At 35.0% G+C, this 12,176-nt stretch overlaps 2 protein-coding genes across 3 annotated transcripts; both read left to right on the top strand.

The window, feature by feature from the left end:
• The first annotated feature begins 127 nt into the window (after positions 1 to 127).
• Positions 128 to 2,810, top strand: LOC147293747 (uncharacterized). Of its 2 annotated transcripts, none has more exons than XM_086233605.1 (4): positions 128 to 143; positions 344 to 942; positions 1,706 to 1,789; positions 2,531 to 2,810. In XM_086233605.1, exons 2-4 carry the CDS (start codon positions 448 to 450, stop codon positions 2,627 to 2,629), a joined length of 678 nt encoding a protein of 225 aa, XP_086089731.1. In that variant the 5' UTR covers positions 128 to 143; positions 344 to 447; the 3' UTR covers positions 2,630 to 2,810. The 2 variants fall into 2 exon arrangements, with proteins under 2 accessions (XP_086089731.1, XP_086089730.1); XM_086233604.1 differs by lacking the exon at positions 128 to 143 and adding an exon at positions 171 to 244.
• Positions 2,811 to 10,246: 7,436 nt separating this feature from the next.
• On the top strand, positions 10,247 to 12,176 carry LOC147293746 (uncharacterized). The gene is made up of 3 exons (XM_086233972.1): positions 10,247 to 10,775; positions 11,511 to 11,594; positions 11,825 to 12,176. The coding sequence occupies exons 1-3, from the start codon at positions 10,281 to 10,283 to the stop codon at positions 11,921 to 11,923; spliced, it is 678 nt and encodes a 225-aa protein (XP_086090098.1). The 5' UTR covers positions 10,247 to 10,280; the 3' UTR covers positions 11,924 to 12,176.

The following is a 12,176-nucleotide window of genomic DNA, read 5'->3' as shown; positions in this document are numbered from 1 at the left end:
TTCTTTGTCAGCGAGTTATGTTGTAGGTCCTAGATCCATGTGCATGTCTTGGTCTTTCTTTCTTGGACTGTGTCTTAATGTCTTGGTCATATTGTCTTTTTTTGTTGAGAGGGGAGCAATAATAACCTTTCAAGAAACAACAAGTAATACAACTAATTAATAGCTTCTTATATTAAGGATTATATATAGGTGTATATATATGAACTATTCGACAAAAAAATTAAAAAATAAAGAAGAAAGAAAGGTGTATTTTCACATTGCATATGTGCTTAATTTTCTACCGATATATATATATATATATATATATATTATGTGATGTTTTCCTTTGTTTGCATATTTTCAGAATAGATGGTCATCATTGTTCGAAGCATTCAAGCTATTTGAGTTAGCTATTGCTACTGCAAGTGTCGCTACTGCTCGAGTACGTACCTGGTTTCTAAATTGGAAATGGAAGAAATACATGCAGCAGCTGAAGCATACTATAACCATGGCACTTTAGACCAAAAGGAACGAGCTATGGATTTCTTTCGGGCCATGGACACAAACGGTGACGGGCGAATCAACTGCTCTGAGTTCACCGAGTTCCTCCGGCAGCGCGGCTACGCCATCGGGGACCCCAACCTCTTCGCAAGTCTGGACAGAAACGGAGATGGAGGCCTGGATTTCAAAGAAGTGCTCACTTTCTACTACATCGTTCGAACCAGGAGCATGTGGTGCCAAGGGTGTTTATGTGGAGTGTACCTCTGCGGCTTGTATTTCACGTGCGTTACGTGCTTTGATGGAGTTATTTACGATCCTAGGCTTCCTAGCTACGATCTATGTCCTGCCTGCTATGCCTCAAGCAATTTCCGTCACCGCCATTCAAATTTCTTGGATAACCACATGTTGCTACGCTCCAAAAGAGGGCTGCTTCTTCCAAATGTTCCACCAAATCTCCACTTGGTAAAGATCGATTTTGATATATTTTTTTTGTACCACTATTAATTTGCTATATGTTAGAGGAATTAATCTTAGATGACTTCCCTTTTGGATTTGGATCCTTTACTAATCCTTCTTTGCTAATTTCATACTAATTAATAAAAACTACGTCGTTTTACAGTGTTAATTGACTCATAATTGAAACCATTTATTTTTTAGATCAGCAGAGAATCTAAACTAAAATTAAAATTCATATTTAAAATTCACTTATGTTTTTGTGTCTTTTTTTTTTTTTCCCTAATTTTGTAGTTACCTTTTCTCTACTTTTCCTAGATATATGGCTTTTAGTGTTCAGTTAATCCAAACTAGCTAGAGTTTCGATCATATGTTTGGTTCTTTCACTCTATTTTAAAGTTTTGAACTATATATGTATATGAATTATTGTGTGCTTAATACTTCAATTTCCATTCAAATGAACCAAAAAGATGTATGCGCGCATGCATGATATTAATTGATCGATATACTTCTACAAATTGAAAATAATAGAGTAATGCTACGAGATTACATTTTAATATCACATTGTGTATCATCTCTTTAATAGAGATAAGACGCATAAATACAAATAGTTCTTATCTCTATTAGAGAAATGGTAATACGGTACTAAAATGTGGTCCCAACATTATTGGAAAAATTAACTTATCATGTTTGGTAATTAATGATGAAGTTAATATGTACGTTAGCATATATGATTTGTGTTGCTCTAATGCTCTGTCATTAATTGATCTAGGCAATCACTGATCCAGTTCCGCAAAGTACTCCTCCAGTGTATATTCATAATTACAATGTTGGGTATCCACATCCACCTGAATGGGTGAGTACTATGTTTTTCTTAGGCTCAATTACAAATACACCCACAAAATATAAGAGATATTTTAAATTAGTCTATGTACAAAAAAATATTTCAGATTAGTACATTAACTAATATAAATTTACAAAATAACACATATGTTACAATTCCATTAATAAGGACGTTAAATGCCAATGTAGACAGTGCTGACGTGAAGTTTTGAATGATATGGACACCAAATTTAAATCACATGGATTAATGATGTTATATTTAATTTTATTTTTACAGGGTTTAAAAGTTTTGTTAGTTTTTTTTATTATTTTTTAATCAATATGACATTATTAATTCATGTGGAGCAAATTTAGTATCCACATGATTCAAAAAATTCACGTCATTGTTGTCCAAAATGGTATTTAACTATCTTTTTTGACCAAATTTATAATGGATGTGCTATTTTATGGCTTTCTATTAGTTAGTAGACCAATTTGAAATATTTTTTCGTTCATGGACTAATATGAAATACTCCCTATAGTTGGTGGGTGCATTTTGTAATTGAGTCTTTTTTTTTTTTTTTTCGTTGTCATGTCCATTTCAGTGTTAATATTAAGGATTATATATAGGTGTATATTTATGAACTATTTGACAAAAAAATTAAAAAATAAAGAAGAAAGAAAGGTGTATTTTCATTTTTCACATTGCATATATGCTTAATTTTCTACTGATATATATATTATGTGATGTTTTCCTTTGTTTGTATATTTTCAGAATAGATGGTCATCATTGTTCGAAGCATTCAAGCTATTTGAGTTAGCTATTGCTACTGCAAGTGTCGCTACTGCTCTTTCTAATTGTGCAATTATGTGATGTTATATACAACAAAGGTTTGCTTGGAGCGAGTACTCTAGTTATTAATTAGCTAAATTCTATGCTAGAACTAAATAATAATGCTCCAGAGGCTTTTTATTGAACTTCAACATTTAGTTAAATGTACGTGTTTGTTTTTTTTATTTTAATAAAAGTTTCTTGTATTTGTGTGTGTTTTGTCACTTTAATAAAAGTTTGTTGAATATTACACTACAAGAAAAAAGGGTTTGGGAGAGGAACGGAATTCGTCGCCCAAAGTAGAGTTTCGTCGAGCATTTGGACGCCCAAAATGTGACGCCCAAGAGTTTGGGCGACGAACCCATAAATTTCGTCGCCCAAAGACACCTGGGGCGACGAATTTTTTTTGTCTCCTAAAACATAAAATTCGTCGCCCAAAGCATGTTTAGGCGACGAAATTAGTCCGTCGCCCAAACGTATTTTATTTTTAAAAAAAAAATTTATTTAAATTATATATATGAATTTAATATTTAAAAAAAAATCTTTATTCAAAAATTATTAAATTTATATATCCAAAATATCCATACAAAGTAGAAACAATTTAATTAATACATACATACAAATAACTAATGGCCCCCTAGGTCAGGAGCATCATCGACATCGGTGGAGGAGTCTGGCATGCACTGGTCAATGTTGGGCGGCAGCACAAACCACTAGAACACAAAAGGGCTATTATAGCACTCAAAAAACGCTATAAAAGCCCTTTTATAGCGTTATTGAAAACGCTATGACAGCCGACGTTATAATAGACCTAAGGTTTATTATAGCGTTTTTGGAACGCTATAAAAAAAATTCTTTCTATAGCGTTTTAAAACGCTATAAAAGATCTATATAATAGCGTTTTGAAATGCTATAGAAATATGTACAATAGCTTTTTTAAAATGCTATTGAAGACTAAACGCTATTATAAGTATTTTCTATAGCATTTATGTAGTGACAACAGCATGTCTCAACTCATAGTGATTTTGGTAGCATTTTCAAAGTAAATGATAAATTGGATATTGGATATTGATTACAAATATATATATATAACTAAGCAAATGAACATGCAATTAGAACTCACATATTCATTAGTAATACTGCACTAATGTCACAACTACATAAATGTAAAATACTTAGGTTCTAATAATAAGGTTGCATGACTAATCCATATGTTGGTTCTCCTCATCCCATCCTCGCATCTTCCATGAACTGCAAAAAAAAGAAAATATGCCAAGAATTTTAAAGTTTATCAAAAAGATTTCATAGAATAAGTAGTATTAAATTTCATGAGAGGCAGCTCCCAAACCCAAAAAACAAAAGAAAAACACTCGAGCATAAATGGTTTGTTAGTAAAATCCATAATTGGAATTCTTGCCAAGCCCTACAAATAGATCAAACGGAACAAAGTCAATTACAACTCTAGAACCTTCATAAAACATTTTTCTAGTTTGATTGCACATGAAACCATGCAGGACTATAAGTTTGGAGAGACTTAAATTGTTGTAATGGCAGAGTGGAATGACAAAATTAGCAAAGAAAAAAATCTTAAATTTACATAACATAGATTGCAGTTACCTTGATTGGGTTGGCATTAGTAGTTTCAGCATCCTCAAAAGACTTCACTGGGATTTCTGAACTGACTTGAGTTTCTTCTTCCACTATAGCAAAGGCTCACCTACTTCACTTGTTTCTCTGTGATTAACAACAAGAAGTTCATCAGCTACTTGGTTACTTATGTTTGTTTCATTGTTTGTTTCAATATTCTAAAGGGAAGTAAAAGTTCCAATAATGTGGTCGGTATCTTCCCAATTTCAATTGGTACAATAAACCCACAAATGAGTGTAACAATTATTAATTTATCACTACTATCATGTGACAAAAACTAACAGCTACAGAAATAAGGGGTGATCAGTGTGGATAGAGATATAGTGTGTTAAGCAGAATATATAGGGCAGGGCACATTATATGTCTTCCAGTCAAGTCATTCTAGAGCAGTTGAAATACAAGCCATTCAAGTTATATGTGCTCTAACCTAAAACTGACTTGTATCCAGATTGAATAGTATTCAAATATAAGATGTGAAATACCTATCTTCTAATTACAGGCACAAACAATCTAAACTCAATTGCAGTCTTGCCTTGTTGGGGTAAGAAAATATAAAAGCAATATAACTATATAAGCATATGTTGTTAAAGCCCCATGGGCCTAACTCATCCTTAAAAACCTACTTGTAAGGAGGATTGCCCAAGACTTATACACTGTACATCCCAACTATATCCAGGTGATATGGCTTACACATTGTACATCCCCCCTCAATGCCAGGGTGGACCCCCTGCCACTCGCATGTCCCCCTCCAAACGGGTTATCGGGCACAAATGGCCAAAAATACACCAGACTCTGATACCATGTTAAAGCCCCATAGGCCAAACTCATCCTTAAAAACCAGCTTGTAAGGGGAGGATTGTACTGGCGATGTTGGATATCTAACAAGTAACAAATGTATCCTAATGCACGTGTTAGGCCATAAAAAATACGTGAATCCATCACACAGATAGCTGACAAAAATACAAGTCATCTTCTTTTTCTGTTGTAGGAGGACCATAGCATTTTGATGGCGATGATGTGAAGCTACTAATACCACAGTAAGGCATTTTATCCTAACAAGTGTGTAAAGAGATTTATTTTCTGTGCAATAAGAAAGTAGATTGGCTTGTAAAGGTAGTAATAAGATGAGACTTCATAACAGATCCACTGTGTCATATGACCAGATAATTCATTCTGGAGGCGTTAGCATAGAGTTTAGACTGGATGATTTCAAAAGATTGCTTAACAAACCATTATTTCAGGTAACTTGTATTCTTGAAATATTAACAAGTCTATATGAAGTTACATTTGTAGATTTAAGCCTTTCTAATGAAAACTTAGGTTGAATTGAACAAAAATTTAGGCTTGCAGACAACTGAGTATCATATTGCTATAGCATAAAAGGGAAAAAAAAAAAAAAAAAAAAAAGGACATGCATACAGAAAATAAATCCCAACCAATAGGTCCAATATGATGCCAACCTGATTTTCTTCAGGGACACCATTCCTCAACCATGACCGGCACAGCACATATAGAGAAGCTCCATCTGTTATCCTGACCTGCATACATAATTGAAAGTAATTAACACCAACAGAATTGGTAAAATAAGTATTATGTTTGACGGGGATTGGGTTGGATCAAATTGTGTAGAGTCTCCACAGGAGGCCAAAAGACCTGGAGTCAGCTCAACAGTTCCTAATTAAATCCAAACCTAACTAAAAAAGTTCTGTCCAAGCTTGCACGATGTTGATTTGGGGTCAAGTCAACCAACAAAGTTGTGACCCCACATTCTCCCTCCCTTCCCTTCCCCCTCACACCGCTCTCTTTCATGTAAAGAGAGGTCATTCAAGACATATCCGTGGATGACTATGCCCAATAACTAGAATGCATTACTACATATTTGCAAGTGGAATATTTATGTGTATCATATACACCACACTATTCTTCCTACACATACAATATGTACAGACGCACACACACACACATTAAGGTTCTCTAGAGCAGCTCTCTCAGTCCAAAAGTAATTCTCAAAACAATGCCTGCACATTGTTGAGCTCACTCTACACTGCCATCATAGGATGTAGATAGTAGATACATGTTATAATGTAAAGAAAGAACAAAAACATATCTGATTTTTTCTCTCTTACTAATCATTCAAGGAAATTTAAAGGAAAGAGAAACATCTAATGACAGTTTTCTTCCCTCAAATATAAGTAAAAAGAACAACAAATTAAAATATTAATATAATGCTGATTCTAATCCAGCCAATTTCAACAACATTAGACAGAATTTAAACCACATATTTCTTAGTGAGCTACTCCATATCTTAAAACTTTCATTAAACATTTAAGTCAGTATAAAAACAAAGATTCTGAAGTGGTTATGGGTTAGAAAGGAAAAGGAAAAAACTAAGATAATGTCTCTCAATCAAGAATGTGTCCACCCATAAAACATGGGCCAATCTGGGGAAGAGTGGGAAAATTAGCAGCTAACGTAGCACCATCAGAATCTACAACAGGTGTCGATCACTACACATCACCTGTAAATCACATCACCAGCACACACAACCACACAAATTCTCATTTAAATCGGTTCAGCCTAAGATATAATCCACCCAAAAATTCATCAAATTATCAAAGCAAACATAAAACTATTTCGGCTTCACAACAAACAACTAAATAAGATGAGGAATTTCAAGCTCATTCATTTCAAAAACAGAAAAAGAAGAAAAACAAAAAGAAATTAAACCTAACACCACACGGTCCACACTTCAATTTTGGAGCTGAATCATGTGGAAAATTACAAAATGCTCACTTTCACCTTCCCCCTCAGATTCTATGCAAGAAAATTAACAACCTGAAATTCGTGCAGAAACAATAGAAAATGTAAGAATTTAAGAAGCAAAGTACCTGACTAGAGCAACCAAGTGTGATGGTGACCCTGGGATTCGAAACCCTAAATCCTAAATCCCTAAATAGAAACCCTAAATAAAAATTACCTTCTTAAATTAGCGATGGGTGACTAAGTGAGAGTGATGGGTGAGAAAGAGAGAGGCGACGGTGGAAAGTGGGTGGCGAGAGGACGCAACGGTGGCGAGAGGGTAGCGAGAGGACGTGATGGCGGCGAGAGGACGCGATGGTGGTGAGAGGGCGGCGAGAGAGAGTGGATCTGGCAAGGGAGAGAGGGCTGCAGGGAGAGAGACAGTGACAACTGGGTGAGAAAGTAAGAAAGTGAAGAGATCGACTTTCTTTGCTCTTCTACGGAGTTTAGAAAAGAAAAAAAAATAAAACAAAACAGCCCCATAGCATTTTTAAAAAGTAATGCTATAATTATACTAAATATAATAGCACTTTTGAAAAAATGCTATAATCAAATGCTATTATAGGCCTCTTTTGTTGTAGTGAACCCAGGTACAATCCTGGCTAACTGGACAAACATCTGCTGCATCTGCTGCACCTTACTCGTCTGCTCCGCATATGCCGCTCTCGATTCTTCTAGCTGACCCTTCAACAACTGCACTTCAGTGGTCAGGTTGACTAATTCTGCAGATGGCTGAGATGAAGACCCGGCGCTGAGATCACGAACCCGACCCGCTCCCATTCCGCGTATCTCCCTACCACGCCTAACACCCAGTGTCTCCGTCATAATACGAAGACCGGCATCGGGATCGGGGACTGAGATCGACTCCAACGGAGTGTCCGGAGGGTACTGGCTGGCCACCTCCTCCAAATAACTCGCCTTCTTGGCGAGCATCTCAGCCTTCAAAATGTTATACACAAGTTAGGAATTAAGAAATCAAATACAAAAATTTAAATTTGTGAAATAAAACTAAAATATAAAAAACTAACGTGCTTCGCCTTGCCCTTGTCGTTGCCGGGTCGGGCATAAACATCCCCGTAGTTGTCGACCTCCGGAAATTGCGAACCAGCCTGAAAAAGAATGTAATGTTGACAAAAACTCAAACAATACTAAGGAATATATATATATATATATTAAATTAAATAATAGCGCACCTGACGATACGATTCCACCCGGTATGAGAAGGGCATGGAACCACCATGATGATCAATCCTTGCGGGTGCTTTCCGGTTCTGAAGATTGGCATTCGACTTCCTCTGTTAAATATTAAGCAAATTGGAAATGCACATATTAGTGTATACACAATAAAGGAATAACATAAGAAAAAATAATTTTGAAGTCCTAAAATGATATAACATACCAAAAATTCCGGACTCTGAAAATGAGTGCACAACCACTGCCACTGATCAAGCCGAGCTGCCATCTCCGGAGGAGGGCTGGCCAATGCCTCATTTGCCGATCCAAACATGTTATATTCTCTGTGCAACTCGTGCTTCCATTGTGCGTACACTTTTCTCAATAACTTCTCCATATACCTAGCTACATCCGGATCCTCCATCCGAATGTCATAGTTTACCTGAAAAAAATGCAATTATCAAATTGTTAGAAATGATCAAATTAATCATTTTATATTAATCGAAATATACTCACAGAAATGGAGCCCATAATGCTTCTCTTGATGGCGTCATCAATCTTTTCCCAACTGGGGAAAAGCATGGGGCATTCACCACGGATAATCGATCCGACAAAGGAAGCGAAAGTACTATGGACCTCCTTGCTCGGTCGTAGGTGACCTTGCTCAAGAACGATTCGAATCCTCTCGTTCGTCGTGCGAGTGATTCGTTATCCCCCTCGTGGTTTTCGTACCTAGAAAAGCAAATATAACATATTAATTTCACAGTAATCTTATAACATCTAAATAAAATTAAACATAAACACAAGTGATGTGAAAACATTTTTCTTACTCTCTGATGATGAGACAGTACGAGTGGATGATGCAACATTATCATATGCACCATAACGGTGACCCCGTCGGGCCCTCCGTGCCGACTGAATCGCAGACCCAGTACTAGATGAGAGATCTGAGGATATCGCCGGGGTCGAGTCGCCCTGGGCTATGAGGTCGGGCTGTACTGCAGGGGCAGGCTGGGCTGCAGGGGCGGACATAGATGCTGAAGTGGACCTCCGAGATCCACCCCTGTTCGAGATCAACTCATTTTTATATAATTGTTAATTAGTGAGCCATTTTTATTTAATAGTATGTGCCTCCAAGGCTCCAACATGCGTTATATTCATCTTATTGAATAGTTATTTAATTCATAATTTAATATTGTAATATAAATAAATTTGAGGTGTTATTTATATAATTATAAACTAGCTAGTGACCTATTTTTTTAACAGTATTTGTCTTCAGCGCGCTTTATATTCATCTTATATAACATGAAACCTACTATATAATTTAGTTTCTTCAATATTTTTTATCAATGTAGTAGATAATATGTTAAATAAATATATGGTCAAGTTTCATTCAAAATTTCCGTCGTTTTTGTCTAATTTTGACGAAATTGAAATTTTAATCTCAATTTTCACAAAAATTTCTGTCGAAATTTCCATCGAAAATTTTCTCGAAACCAAAATTTTACTTCTTGGTAATAAATACATAATTTTATATTTTAAAAGGTTTATAGTTTTAAATCTCTAAACCTTTGAAAATAGAAAATTTGAATTAATCCGATCTATATTAGTTCTAGAAGCTTAATTAAATTGCTATATTAGAATGTAAACCAAAAAATACATTAATTTTATATTTCCAACATATATAAGACTCAGTCAGCAGCGTTGGTCTTCTTTTATTTTGAAACCATTCAGTTAAGAATACAAGCTGAGAGAGTTTGGAGACCTGGACTTTATATATGTATAGAACAATTAATTAATACATACTATAAAAAGACAAAAGGACATAATTTTGTGAGAGTAGATTGAAAGAGCTCCGGCCTCCAACAAGAGTTGAAAGGAAATCCAAGTATATATTATTCATAAATATATATATAAGAAAAACTGTACTTAATTATATATTTATTTTATTAATTTAAACTCCGATCCCTCTTTATATATAGAGGCATATAGCTACTGGAATTGAACATATATTCCAGAGCAGATCAGTTATTTAGTCCAATTAGAAACCAGCTGGTACGTTTCTAAATTGGAAATGGAAGAAATACATGCAGCAGCTGAAGCATACTATAACCATGGCACTTTAGACCAAAAGGAACGAGCTATGGATTTCTTTCGGGCCATGGACACAAACCGTGACGGGCGAATCAACTGCTCTGAGTTCACCGAGTTCCTCCGGCAGCGCGGCTACACCATCGGGGACCCCAACCTCTTCGCAAGTCTGGACAGAAACGGAGATGGAGGCCTGGATTTCAAAGAAGTGCTCACTTTCTTCTACATCGTTCGAACCAGGAGCATGTGGTGCCAAGGGTGTGAATGTGGAGTGTACCTCTGCGGCTTGTATTTCACGTGCGTTACGTGCTTTGATGGAGTTGTTTACGATCCTAGGCTTCCTAGCTACGATCTATGTGCTGCCTGCTATGCCTCAAGCAATTTCCATCACCGCCATTCAAATTTCTTGGATAACCACATGTTGCTACGCTCCAAAAGAGGGCTGCTTCTTCCAAATGTTCCACCAAATCTCCACTTGGTAAAGATCGACTTTGATATATTTTTTTTGTACTACTATTAATTTGCTATATGTTAGAGGAATTAATCTTAGATGACTTCCCTTTTGGATTTGGATCCTTTACTAATCCTTCTTTGCTAATCTCATACTAATTAATAAAAATTACGTCGTTTTACGGTGTTAATTGATTCATAATAAAAACCGTTCATTTTTTAAATTAGCAGAAAATCTAAATTCACTTATGTTTTTGTGTCTTTTCTTTATCTTAATTTTGTAGTGCATGTATCTTTTCTCTACTTTTCCTAGATATATGGCTTTTAGTGTTCAGTTAATCCAAACTAGCGCTAGAGTTTCATATGTTTAATTTGGTTCTTTCACTCTGTACATTTTGAAGTTTTGAACTATGTATATGAATTATTGTGTGCTTAATACTTCAATTTCCATTCAAATGTGCCAAAAAGATGTATGTGCACATGCATGAAATTAATTGGTATACTTCTACAAATTGAAAAAATAGAGTAATGCTATCGGATCACATTTTGATATCACATTATGTACGTACCACCTCTCTGAGACTCATCAATACAAGTAGCTCCTACCTCTATTAGAGAAATGGTAATTTGGTACTAAAATGTGGTCCCAACATTATTGGAAAAATTAACTTATCATGTTTGATAATTAATGATGAAGTTAATATATAAGCGCTATATGATTAATTTGTGTTGCTCTAATGTTCTGTAATTTTAATTGATGTAGGCAATCACTAATCCAGTTCCGCAAAGTACTCCTCCAGTGTATATTCATAATTACAATGTTTGGCATCCACATCCACCTGAAAGGGTGAGTACTACGTTTTTTTGATTTCGTTGTCATGTCCATTTCGATCAGTGTTAATATTAAGGATTATAGGTGTATATATATATGAACTATTCGACAAAAAAAAAATTAAAAAATAAAGAAGAAAGAAAGGTGTATTTTCACATTGCATAGATGCTTAATTTTCTACTGATATATATATATATATATATATATATATTATGTGATGTTATCCTTTGTTTGTATATTTTCAGAATAGATGGTCATCATTGTTCGAAGCATTCAACCTATTTGAGATAGCTCTTGCTACTGCAAGTGTCGCTACTGCTTTTTCTAATTGTGCAATTATGTGATGTTATATACAACAAAGGTTTGCTTGGAGCGAGTACTCTAGTTATTAATTAGTTTCTATGCTAGAACTAAATAATAATTCTAGAGCTACTAAATTTGAGCTCCAGAGGCTTTTTATTGAACTTCAACATTTAGGTTTATTAGTTAAATGTGTTTTTTTTTTTTTTTTTTTAATAAAAGTTTCTTGTATTTGTGTGTGTTACGTTTTTTCACTTTAATAAAAGTTTGTTGGATATTAGTATCAATGATATTGAA

This window comes from Dryas octopetala, chromosome 2, assembly GCF_963921425.1.
Source record: "Dryas octopetala chromosome 2, drDryOcto1.1, whole genome shotgun sequence".
Lineage (NCBI taxonomy): Eukaryota > Viridiplantae > Streptophyta > Magnoliopsida > Rosales > Rosaceae > Dryas > Dryas octopetala.
Note: the sequence above shows the minus strand (reverse complement) of the source record. Positions and strands in the feature narration are given on the sequence as shown.